Here is a 24,162-nt window from a genome sequence, read left to right as displayed (position 1 = left end):
TCTGATTTTCGAAGGTCACGCGGTGTATAAGGGAGGCAGGATTTGAACCTGGGTCCAGGGGACTCCAAAACCTGCACTCTGGACTACTGTCTCATTCTCTTCCCTCAATGGGCTTCCAGGCTGGGAAAAAAGTCTCCTCTTACAAAGACCTTTTAAGAACCTTTTAAGAACCCCCCAGAGTTCTTGTTCGCCCCCTGAGCACCATGGGAAGGTGGGTCCAAGAGGAAGGAGAGAGGTAGGATGCAGAGGTCAGAGCTCGAGGGCTGGCCCAACCAGCGGGGGAGCCCCTGGATTCACAGATGCAGCAGGTGGCTGTCAGGATGGGGGTCTCCAGGCCCAGCCTTCAACCCGTCGTCACCACCCGTATCACAGAGACCATGAGGGGAAATGAGCAGAACGGTGCCTCTGCAGCATTTATGGGACAGGAGTCAAACTCCATCTATAAACGGGCCGGTGCCCCCCACAGTGAATGAAGACAGATACGCACATACTCTGTGCTTACGTCCAAATAATCGATTGTCCTCCGACGTCAGGGAAACGGGTCTTTGCAACAGCACGTGGGAGGAAGGGTAAGAGGCTACGGTCACCAGAAAGCCCCCTAGGAACCAGCGGCCGCAGCGCAAAAGCTCGGTGATCTCGAGCTGCATCGGCGGAAGCACGGCAGCCGGCAAGAGGGGGGAAGGGGAAGGCGCGGTTTGCTTAGCACAGGAGCATTGTCACCGTGAGCGGAGGACTGTTCCTTGGGCCTGCGGCCTAATGCACGAAAAGTCAGACTCTCCTCCTACAGGACCGCGACCGGGAGGCTGAAATGTCTGAAACCTACATCACATGAGTCCAGCCGAAGAGACTGGGATTATTTAGGTTGATTTCCAGAAGTTACAGGGCATCATTTTTTTTTTTTTTCTTTTTTGCCCTTGTCAAATTTTGCAAGAGCTGCCTTGGAGAAGGAAGATCGGATTCGTTTTCTTTGCAGACACAAAGGCCCGGGGAAACAGATGTCGGTTCAACAGAAGGAAAGTTTTCCTAACAGGAGGGCCTGAAAGTGAGATGGGTTCTCTCCCTTGCGGAGTGAGGAGGCCATCAAGGGAGGTAATCAAGAGACAATGGAGGGATACGGAACTACCTAACTTCCCGTGCTCCTCAAAACTGCAAGAACACAGACTCTCTTGTTCTTTTTTTTCCTCCCATCGCTACTGAAGGATGAGAGAAGACAAACGCTGATAACCCGGCAGGGAGACTGGCCACAAACCCAGAAGGGCTCGGCCCAGAAGGCACCACCTGCACCCCCATCACTGCCCGGCTCCCCCAGATGCCCCCCGCCAAGGTGGGATGCAACAAGGGGAGACTCACCTTTCTTCTCAAAGTCCCCCTTCTCCTCTCCGGGCCGGCCCAGACTGTCCAGGGTGTGGGTCACCTGGCTGCCAAACTCATCCTCCCGGGACACGTGGTTGGCGCGCCGGGGCAGGTCCTCATCGTCCTCGTAGTCATAGTCATCCAGGATGGGGGTCTCCCGGATGGGCACCCCGATGACGGAGTTGTGAGCCTGCAGCCGAGACGCGCGGAAGCTTTCCCGGGCCTGGGGTCCCAGCAGCACCGACGGGATGTAGTGAATCTCGTGCGTGGCTTCCGTGCTCGCACTCTTCTGGGGCACCCGGCGGCGTTTCTGCCAGCGGCGCTGCGCGTACAGCGCCACGGTGAACACCAGCAGCAGCAGCAGCAGCGCGATGAGGCCACCCTGGAGCAGAGGGAGGAAGACACGCCGGTGGGCCGCGGGCTCCGGGCCTCGGGGCTGCTCGTGCACCTGCGCGGCGCCCGCTCCCTAAGGCCTCCAGGGTCACCAGCTGCGGCTCGAACACCACTCACACACCTGGCTGCCCCTGCATGACCTAGGGCACATGCCACCCACCCTGTGACCCAGGGCGCCCCCCCAGGATGACCCAAGGCGCATCCCCATTCCCCCACGTGATCCGGGGCACGCCCCCCCCCCGCGTGACCTGGGACACACGCACCCCCCCCGCCACGTGACCTGGAGCACACACACACCCCCTGCGTGACCCGGGGCACACCCCCCACACCCGTGTGACCCGGGGTGCGCCCCCCAGCCTCTCAGCCTGCACCTGCATGAGGACAAGCGAGAACCCCCCCCATTCTCCTGCACTAGGCTGCTGTGACAATGGTCCCATGGGAGCCACACAGGTGGCAAGATGCTCGGAGAAGCCCAGGCCTGGGGCTTCACCCGGCTGAGGGCCTGAGTCTCGCCCCCAGGGCCTGCGCGCGCTCGCTCTCAGCTTTGCTTTCTTGTCTCTAGGACCAGTCCACTGAGGGACCAGGGCACCGTGGCCTTGCTTCCAACCTACTGCAAATAGTGATCCTGGGGTCCCGGGATCGAGTCCCGCATCGGGCTCCCTGCGGGGAGCCTGCTTCTCCCTCTGCCTGTGTCTCTACCTCTCTCTCTGGGGTCTCTCCTGAATAAATAAATAAAATCTAAAAACAAACCAACATCCACATGCAGAAGAATGAAACTAGACCACTCTCTTGCACCAGACACAAAGATAAACTCAAAATGGATGAAAGATCTAAATGTCTAAAGACAAGATTCCATCAAAATCCTAGAGGAGAACACAGGCAACACCCTTTTTGACCTCGGCCACAGTAACTTCTTGCAAGATACATCCACGAAGGCAAATGAAACAAAAGCAAAAATGAACTATTGGGACTTCATCAAGATAAGAAGCTTTTGCACAGCAAAGGATACAGTCAACAAAACTAAAAGACAACCTACAGAATGGGAGAAGATATTTGCAAATGACATATCAGATAAAGGGCTAGTTTCCAAAATCTATAAAGAACTTATTAAACTCAACACCAAAGAAACAAACAATCCAATCATGAAATGGGCAAAAGACATGAAGAGAAATCTCACAGAGGAAGACATGGACATGGCCAACAAGCACATGAGAAAATGCTCTGCATCACTTGCCATCAGGGAAATACAAATCAAAACCACAATGAGATACCACCTCACACCAGTGAGAATGAGGAAAATTAACAAGGCAGGAAACAACAAATGTTGGAGAGGATGCGGAGAAAAGGGAACCCTCTTACACTGTTGGTGGGAATGTGAACTGGTGCAGCCACTCTGGAAAACTGTGTGGAGGTTCCTCAAAGAGTTAAAAATAGACCTGCCCTACGACCCAGCAATTGCACTGTTGGGGATTTACCCCAAAGATTCAGATGCAATGAAACGCCGGGACACCTGCACCCCGATGTTTCTATCAGCAATGGCCACAATAGCCAAACTGTGGAAGGAGCCTCGGTGTCCATCGAAAGATGAATGGATAGAGAAGATGTGGTCTATGTATACAATGGAATATTCCTCAGTCATTAGAAACGACAAATACCCACCATTTGCTTCGATGTGGAGGGAACTGGAGGGTATTATGCTGAGTGAAGTAAGTCAATCGGAGAAGGACAAACAGTGTATGTTCTCATTCATTTGGGGAATATAAAAAATAGTGAAAGGGAATATAAGGGAAGGGAGAAGAAATGTGTGGGAAATATCAGAAAGAGAGACAGAACATGAAGACTCCTAACTCTGGGAAACGAACTAGGGGTGGTGGAAGGGAAGGAGGGTGGGGGGTGGGGGTGAATGTGTGACGGGCACTGAGGGGGGGCACTTGACGGGATGAGCACTGGGTGTTATTCTGTAAGTTGGCAAATTGAACACCAATAAAAAATAAATTTATTATTAAAAAATTAAAATTAAAACCAAAAAAAGGTTAAAGAAAAAAAAAAGAAACTCTAGTCTTCCCTATAGGGGGACGGGGACAAAGGGGCTTCATCAGTATCTGTTGAATGAATAAACAAAAACACCACACACACCTTTCTAGGGCCCTTTAACCAGCACAGCAAGGTGAAGCCGACTTTTCCTTTAACACATCCCCGGGCAAACACTGGGCTGCGTCTGCATAGCACACCCGGCCCGGCCCTGGGACAGGTTAGGGCACTTAGGAACACGTCCTACCCCATTCAGGCGACTCAGGAGAGGCCCTTCCTGGGAGGTCCCTAGGAGCAGGGCTCCTGGCAAACAGGCATCGCCTGGCACCTGCCGGGGTGGGGACCCACTGGCCTGCCCCCATCCCGCCCGCTAGCTCTGAGCCAGAAACACCTTCAGGGAGCAGAGCAGCCTCCCCGCAGCTACTCGGCTTCCTCTCCCCACCCCCCCCCCCGGCGTCATGTGCTGGGCTGGGGGCTGGGGAGCTGGGGGGCCTCGGCGCGGAGCCCCTGGGGGTAAGCCCGAGGCTGGGGAGGGCTCAGCCAGGCACGCGGAGCCAAGGGGCGTGGAAGCTGCGCGCCCCGGAGTCCCAGGAGCAGCGGAGACAGGGCCGAGCTTCGTGCCCCGCGGTTCGGTCTCGCGTGTCAGTTGAAGGCCTATGTGTCACCACCTGCACGCCCAGGGCTGGGGCTCCCCGACAGTGACCCCACAGAGGTGGGGCCAGGTTCTGAGAAGCGCTTGTGCGGCCTCTGCCGAAGGTGACAGGTGTTCACGCCGGGGATGTGACGGGGGCTGGGCAGTGACTCCTGCCTGTGGGGCAAGCCGTGGGGGCCGGGGGAGCACGACTGCGCCGATGAGCCGCCGTCCCGCCACCAGTGATCGGTCTCCACCGGGTGGGAACGCAGGTGCGAAGTCCCGCCAGGGCGAGGTCCCGCGGGTGCAGGTGCGCGAGCGGCCTGCAGGTGTGAGGTCCTGCAAGTGTGAGGTCCCGCGGGTGCAGGTGCGTGGGCAGCCCGCGGGTGTGAGGTCCTGTGGGTGCCAGGTCCTGTGAGGGCAGGTGTGCGTGCGGCCCACGGGTGCCAGGTCCCGAGGGTACGAGGTCCCATGGGTGAGAGGTCCCATGGGTGCAGGTGCGCATGTGGCCCCCGGGTGCAAGGTTCCACGGCTGTGAGGTCCCGGGGCGGCAGGTGGGCGTGTGGCCCGCCACCCGCGTGAGCTCACGCACGGTCCCTGGGAAGCTGTCCCCGGGCAGCAGAACTTCGACACAACTGTATGAATGAAACAGATGGGTAAGTACGTGCATGTGCGCGTGTGTGCGTGGACTCCGTCAAATACGTGTCAAATGGGCACGGGTTCATGCTCCCCCAAAATAGATCCTTCTTCCCCTCCGTGGAACATACAATGGGTGACTGCTCTGTGTCTAGAAGTCTCCTGTAACAGGGTGTTCCTTCTCAGTTTTCCACCATAGAGATGAAAGGGAGGAGCCAGAGAGAGGGAGGAGGAGGGGGTAAGAAGGAGGAGGAGGAGGGAGGAGGAGGGAGGAGGGAAGAGGGGGTAGGAGGAGGAAGGAGGGGGAAGAGGAGGGGGAGGAGATGGGAGGAAGGGGAGGAGGAGGGAGAGGAGGAAGGAGGAAGAGGAAGGGAAGAGGGGGGAGGAAGAAGAGGAAGGGAGGAGGGGGACGGAGGACGGAGGAAGAGAAAGGAGGAGGGGAAGGAGGAGGGGGAAGAGGGAGGAGGAGGAGGGAAAAGAAGGAAGGAGGAGGAGGGGGAGGAGGACGACAGAGAAAGAGGAAAGAGGAGGAGGGGGAGGAAAGAGCTTGAAGAGCAAGGACAGTGAAGACAGAGGAGGCAGGAAGAGCAGTCGCTGAGACAGCAGCCGGCCCGCTCCTAACTGCTTGGACTCCATGTTATTTGAACTTCAAGACAATCCCACGTGATGGGATTACGGCGTCTGTTCTATTGATGAGATGAGGGCAAGGTGGTTCAGGGAGGTTAAGGACCTCGCTTGAAGTCACACAGGTTTGGATCCTCGGTCCATCTGGGTACGAAAGGCCAGGATGTGGCAAAGCAGGGGTCTGAACCCAAGGCTCCACAGCACAGCCACCGGCTACGTGACAGCATGATGGTTGTCAGGGACCACAGAGGGGAGAGGAGAAAATGGGAAAGATGACGGGGGTGCACAGAGAGAGAGCGAATCACGAGCAAGGGAAAGGCAAACGTCATCTCCCAATCCGGGATTCGTGGGCAGGTCCCGAGGCTGCCCTTGAGCACAGTGTTTCCTGTGGGCTCCCGAAAACCTTGGAGAAATCTCCCTGCCTATCTTCACCCCTCTGGGCACTTCGGTGGCTGGCAGGGTCAGGCCCTGCCTGGCCCAGGGCCCCTCATTTTCCGCCCCTGTGTCCACCGCATTCATGAGTGTCTGAACCCATGGTCAAATCCCAGAATTAACCCTGACCTGGGAGAGATAAGGCCCAGCCACACTGTCTGCTTCCGACCACTACCGCCCCTCCCTGCCTCCGCTGCATCCAAACCGCCCACCTTGGTCACCCTGAGGTCCTGCCTCTGCTCCTGAATCTTCCCCGGGAGCTCCCAGCAGGCAGGAAGCTGCACCCTCCAGCAGGGCCCGGAAGAGGGGCTAAGAGCCGGCCTCAGAGTGACAGTTTAAGTCCAGACTCTACTACTGAGGGGCTCTGGAACCTTGACTAGGGTCACTATCCCTTGCAGAGCCCTGGCTTTGTGATGAGTTAAATAGAGGCAGTGTTGATAGTGTCAGCTCCCTGGGTCACTGGGAGGCTAAGTGAGGTGTGTGTGCAGTACTCAGTACCGCGTGGGGGACATGGCAACCGCTCACAGACTATTAGCTCCTGCCGGGGCCAACGGCACTCAGCAAGGGTATATTTAACGTAAGTGAATAAATGAAGGAATGAATGAATGAATACAGCTTGACCTTCTGCGCCCGAAGGCCTGTTCTGCAAAACGTGTCTGGAGTCCCCAAATCCTTCTTAATCTGAACCAAGCACATCACACGTGCTCTGTAATTTACAACCATGCACATTAGGCATCCTTGTCTGAGGTGAAATAAGGAAACTGAGGCACAGAGACAGGAGGTCCATGATGCAAGGTAGCCCAGCTGAGACTTGCACTAGCTTCAGCACGGCTACAGAGTTCTGCTTGGAGTGGGAAGGGACGGAGCACCAAGGCCTGAGTCGCCCCTGCCCAGCCTCACACGTGCCTCCCTCACATCACCTGGGCAATCCCAGGTGTAGATTTCCAGCACAGGAAACTTCCAGAAGGTCTTGCAGAGGAACACCACCCACCTCCCTTGGCCCCGCTGTGATGGGAGCGTGCCTTTAGCTTAATGATCCATTTGAGGGGATCCCAGGCCAGGGGCTCTGGCCCTCCCTATTTACCCTGACCTCTGCTTCCACCAGCCTCAGCTGAGCCACCAACCTTGTGGCTTCTGCTTCAGATCAGATTTTCATCATGAAAATTTGGCCAAAGGAGAAGCTCAGCATTCAAGGGTTCACTGTGCCACGCCCTGCTGAAACAAATGTCCCCGCGCTGGGCTCCTGAAAGGCTGAGGGGACTTCACTTGAAACACAGCAGCAGCTCAGGCAGTGTTACAAGCAGCAGGTCTGAGCAGCTCCGTGTCCCTAGAGCCGGAGAAAGTAGAGGAGTACAGGGCACTGTGGACAGGCTCCGAGCACGCAGCAAACAGGTTCTGAGTTCAAGTGACCCACTGTGTCTGAGCTTGAATTTCTCAGATTCCCTCCCGGGCCCTCAGTTTACTCATCTGTAAATGGGACTTAGCAATACCTGGAAGAGTAAGGCATAGCCAAGGGCAAAGAAAGATTTAAGGGTCAGAAAGACTTCCTTAGCTCTCATGCTACCACACATAAGCTGGGCAAACCTGGACAAAGGGACAGTCAGTCTATCCAGTCTATTTTTTTTTCTTAATGTTGTAAACTTTTATTTAAAAAATACTACGGAGAGATGTGGATTCAAAAAACAGAGTCATATACAGAAAAAAAAAATGTACTGGACCAAAAAAAAAAAAAAAAAAAAGAGGCCCCATAGGTATTTGAGAAGGGAGAATAATGGAAAACTATTTACATGTCATTTATAAAAGCAAGCCTACAAAAGAGTGTAATACCAAGATATAAATGCAAAATATAGTGGCACATCGTGTGAACAGAGAAAAACCAGTACCTCATAGGACAGTTGGTGGGAACCTGGGTGGGGTCTGTTTCACTTTGTCTGCAAGGCCACTGAGGATGTTTGAGCACCTCCCCCAGTCTGCCTAACACAAGCAGCCTGGTGGGGGGGGCAGGGAGGTGATGCGCCGTGAGGACAGCGTAAATCGATCCAGAGGAAACCATCTCTACCAGAGAAACAAAATACAAGTTTAGGCAAGGAGCATAAAAACGGGGCCCGTGTGCCGTCACGGCATGAGAAGGCGTGGGGGTGGATGGTGGCTGCTCCCAGGCCTGGCATGAGGCCCAGGAAGGTGCCTGTCTGCTCTTCAGTAGCTGCTCTAGGTCAAGGTCAAGACAGTCCGGGGCTGCCTGGGGACAGTAGACCAATGCCTGCTCTTTGAGACACTTTCTGGGGCTTCACTTGATTGTGGTCTTCTTCATCCCTGATAACCCCAACAGAAACAGGGGACTCCATGTTGCTCACGGTGATTCAATAGGACGTCTGCCCCTTAGTGCAAGGCCGACAGTGGCTGGGGCTTTGGATCCACAGTCCTCATCCTCCCATGCTCTGGTGGCAGATGGCAGGTCCTACTGTCCTGAGGGTGGCTGGGCTGAGGGCAGAGCCATGAAATGCTTCAAGAACTCCAGAAAACTAAGGACTGGCTTGTCACACAGGAAAGAGTTTTGCATCAATCTACTCTGCCTCAGAGGAGTGCAAGGGAGGAGGAGGAGGTCGGTCAGAAATCAAGACCAAGTGGCTTTTCTGGGTACCTGGAAATCTGAAAGGAAGGTGACCTGGGCCCATGGCAGACCTGCCCTTGGCCCAGCCCTAGGCCACCAGCTGTTCACCCAGGGAGCCACCCCCGCCCCCGCCAACTCGCCTGCTCCTGGACTGTGATCCCTCCTGCCCTTAAGACTCAAGCGTTCTATCTCAGTCACAATCGTTTCATCCGTAAGACTGAGTCAAAATCGTCCATATAGAGAGAGGTCCGATGTGGGCTCGTGGACGTGGAGAGCCGCACTCCGTGCCCGGTAACGTGGTTAAACCTATGCTAAGCTCTCATTCACGCTTTACACGGGGTTGCTGGGAAAAGCACATCTGGGCACTGCTGTGATGGCCTTTACAAACTGAAGGGTGCTGTGCACAAGCTCAAGAGAACCACGTGGCCACCTCTTCCCGAAGAAAGCAGATGAGTAGCTCAGAAGCAAGGAGACACTGTCATCCGCATCCTCACAGGTGGTCCTTGGTCCAGGCTGCTGGGCTAGTCCACACTCACACGGAGATGTACCCGCCTTTTCTTATGGTCTTTCTCCACCAAGGTCAAGCAAAGAGAAAAGCGGGAGAGGACTCTAGGAAGGTAAGCAGGGCCACAGGGTCCAGCCACCGAGTCTGCACGCCAGGAGCAAACACGAGCCCCTGGAGGTGAAGGAAACACAGCAGGGCAACAGCAAGCCAAGGAGGGAGAAGAGGACGTAGGGAGAGGCTCTGCATTTTTAGAAAACAGGTTAAGAAGACGCCAAGGCTCGAGCGGGGGTGAGGCCCTTCCGGCCTCAGGGATGACCCGATGCCAAATCCGATTTGGACTGTGGTCACTCTCAGGCAGCCCAAGACAAACAAAGTTGGAGAAGTGGTGGCGATTTCCAGAAATAAAAATGCCAGTCTGTTAGGGTTTGGTTTCTGCGGGCCTGCAAGCATCACAGGTCTTGGGGTGATCAGTTTTACCTTTTCCTTAGGGATCTGAGGATTTCACTAAGCTGTCAGATAGGAAGTGGGAAAGAGACAGGCAGCAGGAGGAATGTGTGTCCCTATCTCCTATGGAGCCTTCCCCACTAGAAGTCTCTCTAGAGCAGGATCAGCCACTGCTCTCATTCTGTTACTGATAATGAGTCACAGATTCCCCCAATGGAGCCAGACAAAGGTGTAGGTGGGCGATGTCAAGGGCAGAGTGCCACGATGGGGAAAGCAGGTGTCTGGGGGCTTGGAGACCAGTGTGTGGGGACCCCTGATCCCCACCTGGCCACGTGCGACAAGCTGGCTGTGACATTTTACCTCTCCGGGCTGTATGCAGGCTCACCTATAAGATGTGCTGATGGTTCCCAACATGAAAAGTTATGCCGAGGATTGAGCAAGAAAATAAAAGGTCTGGCACCAAAATACTCAACAAGTATCAACGTTTCTATTTCTCTATCCCAAACCAAATCTTCTGCACCTCCGCCCTTGCTTAGAACCCCTTCTTGGCTCTCCAGAGCCCTCAGAATAATGTCCAGACTCCTTGCCTGGCACCCAAGGCCCTTCATGATGAGGTGCTTCCTTCCTTCTCACGCCCAGCTCCCCACAAATCCCATACCCTGTCCTGGAGCCACACTGAGCAATGAGTACTTCTCCAAAGTGCGATGCTCTCGGCTCTTCTACACTGGCTGCTCCCTCAGCCCAGAGTGCTCTCATTCCATTAGTGGTTTAAATAATGACACCTCCCCCCCCCCAAAAAAAAAATAAAAAAATAACAGATTCAGGTCCATCCAGAATTTCAGAATGTGGTCTTATTTGGAAATAGCGTTGTTGTAGCTGTAATTGGTTGAGATGAGGCCATCCTGGATTGGGTGGGCCCTAAATCCAACGACTGATATTCTTATTATAAGAAGAGTAGAGGACACAGACAGACACACACAGACACGGACACACAGAGGAGAAGGTAGCCACGTGAGGGTGGAGACAGGGATTGTAGTGACGCATCACAAGCCAAGGAATGCCTAGGATTGACCACGGCCATCAGAAGTATCGGGAGGCATGGGACAGATTCTCCCTCAGTCTCCAGAGTGAGCAAACCCTGCTGACATGCATCTTGGTTTTGGACTTCCAGCCTCCCGAAGTGTGAGGGAGTCGATTTCTGTGATTGTCAGCCTCTCACTTGGTGGTGATTTGTTACGGAGCCCTAGTGACCGAATATACTCTCCTCCATCTGCTCATCTCAACGCACTCAGCCATCTCAGCTCAGAGATCACTTCCTCAGGGAGTAACTTGGCCCCTTCAGGCTGGGGCAGGTCTGTGATGTCCTGTCTCGCAGCCCCTGGTGCTTTTCAGTTATCTGCTACGCTCCTGCACTACGGTCATCTGGTTGACCACGTTCCCACTCTACATCCTGCGCTGCCATCTACTCCTGCCACATACCCAGCCTAAGATGTGGTATTTGGCCCAGAAAAGGTTCTTAGTAAATATCCAGAAGCCTAAAATCTCACCCAGACACGCCAGAGAAATATAAACCTTATAGTTCCCACGGAGCTCTGACCTCAGCATCCGAAGGGCATCTGATCACATCTCGCGTGGCCCCTCCCCATGCGAGTACCTCCAGCTGATTTGCTTACAGACACAATATCAAACACTGAAAAATATATAAAGATGAAAAATAGAAAGTACCCCAAACTACCCCACTGAGCCAGCCTTCTGAAAAGTCAAACTTAGAACTCCATTCAGCCTGGCCTCATTTTAATCTAATTTTTTCATGTTAACTATCCAGGCACGGGAGAAGGAGCCTGGGAAAGAAAAAAAAAATAAATAAAAAAGAAGGATAATGTGAGAAATGCTTTATTTGACAATGTGTCATTGGGAAACTGATTATTTCTGTCTCTGGCCTTTTTAATATTCCCTCACAACGGCCAAGCTGCAAGGGGATTTGGTATTCTAAGACTGGATTTATAATACTCTGTTCAGCAGTGATAAGAACACGGGCCTTTAATCCTCAGAGCTGTGAACATGCATATTCTCCCAAGTAATGTCCTTCTCTTCTCGTCACTTGTGTCTGGTCTCGACAGCCAGCCCCAGGATGGCGGAAGACTGATGATCCACTGGGTGTACTCCTGGCCATCTGCCGAGTGACGGAGCTAGGAGGGTAAGGGCTCCAAGTTCTCTGGGAAGTCTCCCTTCGGGCTTCAGTCTATGTTTATGATGGAGTGATTACTGGAAGATAGTCTAGACCTTTGGCATCACAGATAAGGAAAACTGAGATTCAGAGAGAAGTGACTTGACCAAGTTCATAGAACATCCTAAAATGGTATTGGCGGCAGGATTTGCAGCCCATATCCCCCAACGCTGCTGAGAAATTATGTGAACGCTGACAGTTATCTACACCAGAACGTCACCAGCTTCCCCTCCTCTCCATCCACTGGCCGTCCGATCTCCCGGTCACCACGGCCTCTCATCGTGATCATTTGGAGACTCTCTGGATGACCTTCCAGGCTTTGTCCCCTCCTCCCTCCTGTTCTCAGTCCATCTTTCCCACCATGGCTGAGGCACAGCTGGACACAGGGCCCCTCCTCACTAAGATGGAGAGTCCGTGGTTTGACAGTTCAGGGTTCTCATCATCAGGCCCCTGCCTCTCTGGATAATCTGATCTCAAAACATGCCTTTGAGGTAACTTTCTCAAAATACATGCTTTAATCACCCATGCCACCAACCCCACTGAGCGTGTACTACATACAGCAGGCACAATGCTGAGTGTCCAAGTGCATCAGAACTCCCTGTTTCTATTAAATGTCCCGAGATTTTCACCCAAGCCATTTCTTCTGCTTGGAAGGCCAGCCTCATTGCTATCCTCACCTCGTCTACACCTCCAAGTACCACCTTCAAGGGTAACAGCAATGCAATTTCCTTGGTAAACTCTGCTGGGATCTCCCCTCTTCAGGCTCAGCCAGAAGAAATCTCTTTATCCTCTGAACTCACACAGTGTTTTCATCTGAACCTTTGCTTAAGGAGCTTTAGCATTTTCTACCTTATATTAGAGTTACTGGAGCTCAGTATTTAGCTCCCCTACTGGTTAGATTATTATACCCATTGCACAGATGAAAAAGTGAGGCTCAGACCATAAATTTGCTTGAGAGGACACAATTAGGTGGCAAAGATATGGGATAAGGCCACCCAACTGAGGCAGTCCCCAGTAAACTATAGGCTCACTCTCTGGACTGGAACGGTCTGCTGGACCTTGTAAAGGAGAGAACAAGATGAGAACTATATTGCATGACCATTCTTTTTCTTTAAGATTTTATTTATTCATGAGAGACAGTGAGAGAGAGGGAGAGACACAGGCAGAGGGAGAAGCAGGCTCCCTGCAGGGAGCCCGATGCAGGACTCAATCCCAGGACCCTGAGATCACACCCTGTGCCAAAGACAGATGCTCGACCACTGAGCCACTCGGGCACCCAGGCTGGACCCTTGTTTAGGCATTCATGTTTCTCAGATTTTTTTTTCTTTTTCTTTAAGCAATAAGGTGGCAAGATAGCACTGAATGCATATGGTGGGGAGACTAGAAGTAAGGAAACCACTGAGGTAGCTTTTCATGATAGCCTAGAAGAGCAATCCTCAATTTTGCTCCCTCCCACCCAGAAGACATTTGGTAATTGGGACATTTTGGGTTATCATGACTGGAGAGAGGGTGCTACTGGTATTTAGTGGGTGGAGGTCAGGCACTCTGTGAGCATCCTACATGCAAAGGACATCTAGACCAAACATTGACCTAGCTGGCTATGACAATGGACAGAGATTGAGAAAGCCCTGATCTGAGAGAGAGGTGATGAGACCTGCCAGGAGGGCAATTAAAGCAGACGGTTAGGGAGTGGCGTAGACATAAGACATGCCAGGGGATGATGGGGAGACCCGGTGTTTGATTAGCAAGGCAGGAGAGGAGGAAGGAGCCAACAACGACACCGTGGTGTGGATTCTGCAACTGGATCGGAGAGGAAACATCCTGTTCATTTATTCCTGGGTAGGCTCTCAGAAGGCTATGAAAGATCCCAGCACATAATCAAATGAAGAGACAACGTCCTATGTGTGAACAATTAGAAGATAAATGCACAACAACTGATAAAGGCCTGTATCCATTTATACATGCACGTGTGTATGTATATATTCATATGTATAAAAATATACTCACACTTATCTTTATGTATCTATAGTGAGCTATATTTATCTATAGCAATCTCTTTGCGTCTAGACAGATAGAAGGTGACCTATTTAAGGAGGTCCCATTATAGAAAATGAAACTTTAAAGAAAAAAAAAAAACTAGTCATCTACTTATAACGTATCTATTAGAGACACCATTTCCCAAGATAATGCCAAGGGAATACAGGAAAAATGTAGCCGTTCTTTGGAACACAGTCATTCCCCACTCAGATCAACCTTCCTTAATCATCTTTAGATCAGATCAGAATGAGGCCTGAGTCCTGAGAGATTAATCTGAATCCTATGGAGATTTATCAAGGGGAAAGCTAATGAAGGAACATCGAGACCACGCGCTTGCCCAGGCACCACGTGGACATGGAATTTAGTCGCGCTGCCCAACCTTTCAGCCATTGTGCCTTTGGGTCTGTGCTCTGAGTTTCCTCCACTGTCTCATCTAGAAATTGGGTTAGTAACACCAGCCGGGGGCGGAGGGGCGCCTGGGGACGATTTAATGAGTCTGCATTACAGAACACAGAGTACAGCAACTTGCAAGTGGTGGCTCTCAGGAAACACCAGCATCCTTATTATTGATGCAAGGCCTCGTTCCCTGAAAAATTAGATGCAAAGTAGTGGCGGCGCCACCACTTCCCCTCCACGATATCGTGAGGTATATGTGCAGTTTCCCAACTGCATGCCCGTGACCATCCCCGCTCGCGTCCTCCAGGCTCCATGCGCTATGCTCGTAACCAGTCCCTTCTTTTCTTTGGGGTGAGCAGGTGAGACTGGTTGGTTTCTGAGAGTAACTCCAGCCCCAATACCCCAGAGCAGAAGGGCAAAGGCAAACTTGAGAGCATTCCTGAACAGATGAAACGCACATTCTTAGGACGACCTGCCCAGCACTGCAGCTGTCGATGCAGGTAGGACACGGGTTAAATGTCCCGTATCCCTCCCACCATCTCACACATCCGTGTGCTTGCTCACGCTGCTCACTCTGCCTGAAATACCCCTCCTTTGCTTCTCGGTCTACTCCTTTAAACCCCAGGTCTTGGGTCAGAAGATCTCAACAAGCCTTTCTGAAACCTGCTGCCTCTATCTGGGTTAAGTACACAACTTTCAGACCCCGACCCCCACCCCGTGAATCATGCCAGGTTACCCTCCCACCACCCCTGGGTACTCAAGACTTAGCTGGGTAGATCGGACACTGAGGAGGCCTCATAATGCACTTACTGTAGTTTCACGCTGAGCGGCAGTGAGGAAGAAGGGCTGGGTTTTATTTATTTCTGAACAAATTTGAATGTTACATGACACACAGTAGATCCTCAATTACTTGCTAGAAGAATTAATGAACGAATCCATTAGAAACTCTTCTATGAGGCTAGGTGGCTGCAATGTACCTACATCTGTTTGGCAATTCTCCATTTGTGTGCGAGAACGCTGAAGATAATTCACAGGAGCCATTCAGCACAAATCGGTACCCTACTCCAAATCCTCAGGTGGCCTCTCAAGTTCTGTCTGAAATCCCACTCTGAAGGATGGATGAATGGAGAGGGTGGGAGAAAGCATCTTTGAGAGGATTGATTTTCCTCCTCCTCTTCGAGTCATGAAGACAAACAGATGAACTCACATGACTGGAGAGGAGCACTGCTCTCATGCACCGGCGTGCTCATTCGCCTGGCGAGGGGCAGGCCTGGAAGCAGGCAGACCAGAATTCAAGTTCTTTTTCCTCCACCCACCAGGGGGTGTGACCTTGGTAACCTCTCTCTTATGAGCTCCAACATGGGAATAATACCATTCACCGAAGAGGTCTGCTGTGGGGACTAGGTGAAAGGATAGCTCTATCTACATGACATCACACAACCCTTGGCCTATATAGCAAATAGTTTACCCCCACTGGGTATTGGCATCATTGTTACTTCGTGACCTATCATTATGCTCCATCCCCGTGTAAGCCTTTCGCCTGGATCTAGGACTACAGCAGACATGGCCTGGAAGAACTTGCAGTCGGTTTGTGGAAACAGATAAGTAAGCAGATAATGACTAACGCACAGTTGAATAAGCTCTGTGCCAGAGGGAAACATAGCGAGAAGCAAAGAGTTTTCTTAAAGCTTCTAAGTGCAAAGCATACGGGAAGTGGGAATAAAGAGGACTTCCGTGTCATTTCAAGTACAGTCAAGTTCAAGGTGTGGGAGTGGACCAGCCCATCCAATCAGGTGCACCCGCACCCCCATGTGACGGAGTAGATAACAGCTACACAGCGTGATCGCTGATGGTGCAGGCCCTGACATTGGAGAACTGGGATCTGAGGACCTGAGCTGCCACCGACCAGCTCTGGAGCCTTGAGCAGGTCACTGCACTCCTCTGAGCTCAGCTTTCTCATCTGGAAAGCTGAGGACAGCAGTCCTCCCCGAAACGAGGCTATGGTGAGATTAAACAATGCACAAAAGGGCTTCAGTGCAGTGTCTCGAGCACAGCCGTGGTCAATAAATGGCGGTTTAAGAAAATGCTGGCAGAGGGAAAACACATTGAGAAGGAAATCGGAACACTTAGTCCCAATCCTGGTCCGGCCCCTTTATAAACTAAAGAAGTGTGCAGGATGCTCCCGGGTCCTCACACACATTTTTTTTTTTTTAAACAAGGTGGCCACAGCAGCCACATGAGCTCAGCATTCTGCATTTCACAGATGAGGGAAGTGAGCCTCCAAGAGGTGACGTTGCCCAAGGTTCCAGAATCCAAAGTCTGTGTGCTGCAATAATCCTGAGACCCTCCGTGTGTCCCTCGAGCTGCCACTATACGGAGCCTATATCCTCTACTTGGTGCATTATTCCCTGGGACCGTGTTGAGGACGCACATGGTCCAAGGAGAGAGCCCCAACAGTGTGCCCACTGTAGGCCACTATGCCCAACAGCTCGGCCTTCCAAGATGGGAAGGAGAGCTGAGACTCCAAAGAGCTGGAGGCCACTAAGAGCCTAGGAAATCCTTAACTCTTGGATCGTGACTTTCATACGGGCAACAAGCTTCCAGAGTGAGCTGGCTTCTTGGGAAATCACCGGTGGGGAAAGGAAGTTCAGTGTGGGGGGCAGGGCGGGGTGCCATCCTACCACTAAGACGCAGCCTCCTCCGAGAAGACTTCCCTCCGCACCCCCGGGGGACCGTGCCCCTCATGCTTGTCTCCAACACAGACCTATCTCCTTTCCTTGCTTTAGCTTTATTTATAGCATTTTCTTCTCTCTACTGTTACCGTAACATTGATGTGTTAGCTTTGTTTATGGCTCTAATGGAACAGAACTTCCACAAGGCAGAAACTTTGTTTATTTATCATCGACAAAGCAACTTAGTGCTTTGTTGGCACTTACTAAATAGCTTTTGGATGGATGGCTGGATGGTGGATGGATGGATATGAATCTCCTCAAATGACTTGGTAACTCTAAAGGTCAATCATCTCTGAATCCTGCCCCATGGCCAGACTGGAAGACACTTCGTGAATATAAGCATCTTCTCTCTCTCTCTCTCTCTCTCTCTCTCTCTCTCTCTGCCGTTAGCTCCTCCTAGGGCCTAGAAAGGGGTGCTTGTTATAGAAGTAATTTGGAGGCAAATCTGATTAAATGTCCAACTGCTTCTCTCCACCACTGGGGCAAAGGAGAAAAGTTTATCTGAATTCCAAATTTGTTCAATCACTTACTTATTTGTAAATATTGAGGAGACACCGACCGAGAAAAGCCAAAGGGTGAGGGGATGTCTGACCCAACTATCCCGCACAATCACCTTCCACAGAATGCAAACTGATGGCTCTATTTGCTGTTCCTACTCTTGTGTCAGGACAGAAATTATAGGCTGTTACATGAAAGGGGGCATCCAGGATGTAGCTCAGAGACCACTGGATCTGGTTCAAATCCTGACTGTCGCTGCTGAGCTGGGTAGCCCTATCTCAGATACCCCAGCTCTAAAGTGATCAAGACAACAGGTGTCTCTCCCTCCTCATACAAGGATCCCACTGAGAATCACGTTTATAAGAGAACTTTATATGCTGCCCAGTGATTTTACTGATATGTATTGGTGCTTAGTTAAAAAAAAAAAAAAAAGTGCTGAGAGAGAGGGAGGAAAGCCACCAGTGGTGACTCGGGCAGACAGAACTCAAGTCACAAACAGCCACACTGCAAATCCAGAAGCTTTATGCTATTTCTGATGCCTCCATCGTCGTTCATCAAGCTTCTTCGAAACGTATTACAAGTCACACAATAGGGGTCTTTTAGAGGCACTGTTTTGCTGCCATTTCTCGGCACTGGTGATGGAGTTGTCAATTGTCTTGAAGGCGTGTTGTGATGGCCTTGGGATCTCCCCTACTGGGCTTGATCAGGAAAGCCCCAGGAAAGTTAGTTACGAAGGGCAGAGAGTCAAGTACAAGATACCAAGCTAAGAAAAGGGAAAAGAGAGACGCCTCGACTGGAGGCTGCTCTGGGCTGTGGCAGGAGCTGGAAGCAAAAGCTGTTCAGTGTCCTTACTGCACCCACCAGGGCTGACCTGGTAGGTTTACCCTGTCCCTTGTCACCTTCCTGCTCCATGTCACCTGGAGTTTTCTGGAAACATGGAATTTAGCATTTGCTGTGCCCTCAAGTCAGCAGACACCTACTACCTCATGCTTAGTGACCCCTCTTACCTCTGGGATGCCCTACACCCTACCAAACACATCAGGTGCCCAGGGTCCAGGCTGCAAAAGGAGCTGTTGGGTGGCAATGCTTTCTTTCTTTCCTTGTTCCGGGAACATTCTAATTGTACCACTGATAACCCCACCCCCACCCCACCATGAGTGCTAAACACCCCTGGTAATCTGTTCCTGGAGACCCCGGTATCACACAAGCTGTGCTGGTCCAAGGTGGCTCTCCAGGTCCTGCTTCCCCCCCAACACACACTCCCCTTAGATTCTGTGTCTACCTCCTCCCAAGGCCCATCCTCAGATCCAGTCCCAGCTGGGCTTACTTGACTGTACAGCATCCTTAGCTTAGGTCTGGGGTAACTACAGGAACCCAAAGCTTCAGCATGTTGTAGCTTAAAGGAGTCAGTGATAGGTCCCCAAAGCCTGCCACCCACAATGACATGTTATTTGAGGTGAGAGCCTGAAGCTGGAAGGATGAGGTCTGGGAGAGCCCGAGAATTGCCTAAACGGCAGATGAATGAGATGTAGTTCAACTTAATCCTGTAGCTGCTGCTGGATTAAATGCCCATGTCGTAGAGCCACCTACTGCCCATACTGGTGAGGGGCCTGGGCTCATGCACAACCCTGTGCATTTTGAACCAGTCAGAATGTTCTAGAAGAACAGGATAGGGTCTCAGAGAAAGTCTTTGTTTCTGAATCTAAGCCTCCGAAGATTAGCTGAGGGAATTCATTTCCTAGGGCGGTCAAAATCACCACAAACCAGGTGGCTTAAAACAAGAAAAAGTTATTTTCTATTTTTCTTCAGGAAGCTAGGAGTCTAAACTCAAGGTATCATCAGAGTCATGTTCCCTCCCAGGGCTCTAGGGAAAAGTCTTTCCTCACACTTTCCAGTACCTGGTGGCTCCTGGAAGTCTTTGGCCTATGGCAGCATTGTTCCAATCTCTGTGTGAGTCTTTACATCACCTCCTTCTCCCTGTGCCTTTTTATATCCTCTTTTCTTCTTACGGAGGCACCAGTCATTGGATGTAGAGCACACCCTAAGTCTGGGATGATTTCATCTTGAGATCCTTAACTAAATGCATCTACAAAGACCCAATTTCCAAATAAGGTTCCCCTATCAGGGTCCAGTGAGGATGAATTCTGGGCGATATTCTCCAACCAACTGGACCTTGAAGAAAGTGATGGTATTAGGAAATAGGGCCCATCAGAGGTGATCAGACCATGAGGTGGAACCTTCGTGAATGGGATTCATGAGTTTATAAAAAAAGGCTGCAGAGCTAGCTCACTACTTCTACCATGAGCATACAACAAGAAGTCTACAATCCCCAAGAGGCCCCTCACCTGAGCTCACAGACACCTTGATCTCAGACTTCCAGCCTTCATGACTGAGAAATAAATTTCTCCTGTTTATAAGCCACCCAGTCTGGGGTATTTTGTTATAGCCGCCTGAATAGACAAAGACAGATAAGTTTCCCATACCTCCGTGAGCCTAAGAATCCCCTGGGGAATGCTCATTAAAATACATGTCTCTGGGCTTTGCAAGCCCTACAGAATCAGCTGCAGGGGCCCTTACCAACAGCTGGGCTTGGTAAAGCTGACCTAGTGATTGGCGCATGGGTTGATATGGAGAAGGGTAGCCTCGATTGACCTCTTTCTTACCCCTCTTTCACACATGCCAATTTAGCCTGTTGGCGGTAAGCCTTAGGGCAGACCACCTCAGAATATGCCACTGTGGCATACTGAGTTGTTTGAATTAAAGTTACTTGAGAAACGGCTGGTACTGTGACACTCTGACCCTCCTCTCTGTCCCCCTGAAAGCAGATAATAAATCTCCCACATGAAAGGTACTGTCCCTACACTGAAAGTAGAAGGACGTCCCTACTTCCAGAAATAGGGAATTCGGGGTAGAGAAGGCTGTAAAAAAACAAAACAAAACCAAAAATACACAAACAACAACAAAAAACCCCACAATTCTGCTTAGTTTACTTACTAATTAGTACCCAAGCCTGTTTTTTTTCACTTATCAGTTCATTCATAAACTTATTGTTTATTTCTCTAAAAGTATATAAACAGCTGGCTTTGGTCACTTCTTGGGTCTCTTATCTTTGGGGCCCCTGTATACAGGAAATCACATTAGTTTTTCTTTTTTCTCCTGTTAATCTGTTTTGTGTCGATCTAATTATCAAGTCGGCCAAAAGAATCAAGAGGAATAAGAGGAAACTTTCCTCTCCCCAACAGTGGTGAAAGCTCAGAGTCTGAATCCACCAAATCTGAGTTTAAATCCTAGAACTACTCTTCCAGGTGTGTGGCCTTGGACAAATTACTCTATATCTAGAAAATTCAGATGATAAGCAATTAGCCCTCATATGTTTGTGTCAATAAAACAAAGTCATCGATATTACTGGTTTGAATTGATTTAAAATCCAAACTGGGAGTCAATTTTGGAGGAAATTTGGAGGAATGAGAGAGGAGGGAGCTCCTTGTCCCTGGAGAAGTCCAAGTAGCCAAGGATTTAGGAAGAAAATGAAAAAGGGATGAGAATCCAAAGTGGGGAGGGAAAGGAAGTGGGAGTAGAAGGAACAAAAGGGAAAAGTGGCTTTTTCAAGGACCCCAAGTGGTGGGAGCATCGAAGTCCTCAGCCCATTACGCACACAGGGATCTCTTCTATGGTCATAATATCCTCCATGTCCCCCCATCCAGATCTTGAGGCTGCCCACTGGGGCCAGGCACACACCTTTCCTTTATCTTCACTGCCTTTAGGAGCTTCAGTCTAGGAAGCAGTGCAGAAGAGAAGCAAGAGGAGCTTTGGAGTCAGACAGAACTGCAGTAAAATCCTGGCCCTGCTGTGTCCTTGGGGCCCTAACAAGGTCACGCAAGCTACCCAAGTAAGTGCTGTTACAGAAGTAGCAGCAAAAGGTAAATGTCTGATCAAAGCCTCTAGGAGCCTCTTTTTATTCATCTATTCAACAAGCATCGTGTCGATCCTAACCTAATGTAATAGAATTTACTGTACTTATCGTAGCATCAAAGTGCTACAGGGCTGGAGGAAAGTATTTCTCCTACAGGCGTCTGTGATCACGGTAAACTTCCTCAAACACACTGTTTCTTGCCCCAACGCCTTTACTCCTGCCTCCTGGGTTCATGGATTATCCTGATGGGTGAGTGGGCAATGAGGACCTGGGCTTCCAAAGCTCTGTCCTTTCCTCTTGCCCTTTCATTCTGCAGGCCAGCTGCCTTCCAGAAGCAGCCTCTTGAGCTGCACCTCCACCTCTTCCATTTTACAGGACAGAGTCCAGGTACCCAGCACTAACCCTCGGCACCCGGGCTGAGGACCCGGCACTAACCCTCGGTACCTTGGTTGAGAAAATACCCATTTTTTGCCATGCCCTTCAAACCAACCTTTCTTAATAATAAGGATAAAATGTTAACATCCATCTGCTTTGCTCCTTTTCCTCAGCTTTAAAGTTGTCCTGATTTCAGGTGGAGAAAACATGGGGCCTCTACAAACCCCAACCCCACTATCTGGTGCAGAGAATGTTTTCAGTAGATTGTTCTGTGATTATTTTTGCATTCACGAGGAACTCCATTGTCTCTCCTCCCTTTGCAGGGAACATTCTCTGGGGGGGGGGGGCTTTTTTTTCTCTCTGAACGCTTTTGCCTTTCCCTCTGTTTTATCTACACCATTCTGAAATTGCACCACAATGCATCTTGGTGTGGGCTTTTCTTTCCCCTTCTGTTCCTCATGCATCGTGTTTGGGATTCTGTGGACCCTTTCAATCTGAACATTTGCTCCTTTCATCTGTGCAGGGACAGGTTCTGGCTTTATTCCCTTCTTCCCATTGTCTCTGCCTGGCTTCTGTAACCCCTCTCCTGTTGCTGTCAACAAGCGAGTTTTCTAGGGCATCTGACCAGAGTCTCGTGCTCCTTGGGTCTTGGTCACGGAGCCCCCCCCTGGATGCAGGGCTGTGCATCCTTCCAGAGGCAGAGCAGGCCAGCAGGGGGCCTTCAGAAACAATCAGGGAGGGGCTGCTGCTCTGGAAGGACACTGGGTCTCTAGCTCCCCTCTAGCACTGGGTCTAGCACTGATTCAAAAGCCGGGTATTGTGGAAAATCCCTGTACCTAAACCAGTAGAAGGCTCAGTGGAAGCCAAGTCCTCGGGGCCTTAACCCCCTTAATGAGATTTTAGGCAAATCACTCAAGCTCCCTCCCACTGCCTCCTTTTCCTCACTAGTCAAGTGGCAACAACAATTTACCTCCCCCGACTCCCAGGGCGGATGGGGAGAATCAAAGGAGATGATGCAGGGGGCTGGGCAGGGGAGGCTTGGGAAATTATGAAGTGCTATTTATATATGAATATGGATGTGTGCACGCTCAGACATAAAATTAAAACATAGTCTCAAAACTATCCCTACATCATAAAGAGTGAGAGCTGCTAAACACAGTTCTGCTTACCCTTCAAATCCAGCTGAAGTGTCCCTGTTACTATTTAACTCAGAACCTAAAATAATTGGCTTGCATTTTAGAGTCGTGATTCAAAAGGAAAAAGATATATTTGAACAAGAGAATTGCACTCTGGGCGGAGTGGCATTGACTGCAAGTCGTGGGCACTGACACTGACCAAAGAAGACAGCACTTTCGTGTTTCCGTCCGTTTTCACTCTGGGTTATAGATGTTCATCGAGTGTAATGATGGGGAAAATGACCTAACTTCCCATCTCCGTTTCTGTATCTCTTGTCCTAAAATATATGTAAGTTAATTCATGCAAATTCCAATGTACACACGAGAGGACCCCAGCTGTTATAAAACGCTGCTTCTGTCTATATTATGCACTGGAATTCTCTAGAATAATTCTATTTGGATCCAGGACTCCTTGCTAAAAAACATCGTGCACTTGCAGCATGTGTCTTTGCAGTACGTGGTACACAGGGGCTGGGCAGCTGGAAGGAAGGTTTTAGGAAAAGGTGGGGCCTATGTAACCTGGCCGAGGGCAAGAGGCAGGGCTAAGCCCTCTCCCCAGACCAGAGAAGGCAGCAGTGCTGCCCAGCTGCCTGCATCCGGGCTGCAAAGGGGGCCTCAGGCAGGGAGAGGGGATATCTGGCAGGAGGGTGAGGCCGGTATCTCAGCAGACACAGCACAGACGTGCCTGGGGTCCAGGCCACCGCACCACGAGCCGGGGCTCCCCATTCTCCGCCCTTCCAGTGCTAGCTAATGCCTGCAGAGGAGCAGGCCGTGTGTCTCCTGCCCTTACACCAGGCTCAGCGGGGGCAGGAGGGAAGCCCAGGGACACATTCATCCTTCTAAAATCTCACTTTGCAAATGCCAGAAACGAAAAAAAGGAACTCAGAGGTCGTAAGGTTAGCCAACATTGCTATGATTAGCACCGCCTGTGACACTTTCCTTAAAAAAAAATAAAGTTGGGGCATCTGGGTGGCTCAGTCGGTGAAGCGTCTGCCTTCAGCTCAAGTCATGATTACAAGGTCCTGGGATGGAGCCCCACGTAGGGCCCCTGCTCAGCGGGAGCCTGCCTCTCTGCCTCCCTCTGCCTGCTTCCCCATCCCCACATTTTCTCTTTTTCTGTCTCAAATAAATAAATCAAATCTTCCCATG

At 50.9% G+C, this 24,162-nt stretch overlaps 1 protein-coding gene across 1 annotated transcript in view; it reads right to left on the bottom strand.

The window, feature by feature from the left end:
- The window catches only part of ASTN2 (astrotactin 2), an 861,071-nt gene that overhangs the window by 664,968 nt on the left and 171,941 nt on the right, over positions 1-24,162 (bottom strand). Inside the window, exon 3 of the mRNA XM_041762437.1 lies at positions 1,351-1,735. Within this exon, the coding sequence (XP_041618371.1) occupies positions 1,351-1,735 (385 nt within the window). The remainder of the gene's footprint in view (positions 1-1,350; positions 1,736-24,162) is intronic.

This window comes from Vulpes lagopus, chromosome 7 (assembly GCF_018345385.1).
Source record: "Vulpes lagopus strain Blue_001 chromosome 7, ASM1834538v1, whole genome shotgun sequence".
NCBI classification, from domain to species: domain Eukaryota; kingdom Metazoa; phylum Chordata; class Mammalia; order Carnivora; family Canidae; genus Vulpes; species Vulpes lagopus.
Note: the sequence above shows the minus strand (reverse complement) of the source record. Positions and strands in the feature narration are given on the sequence as shown.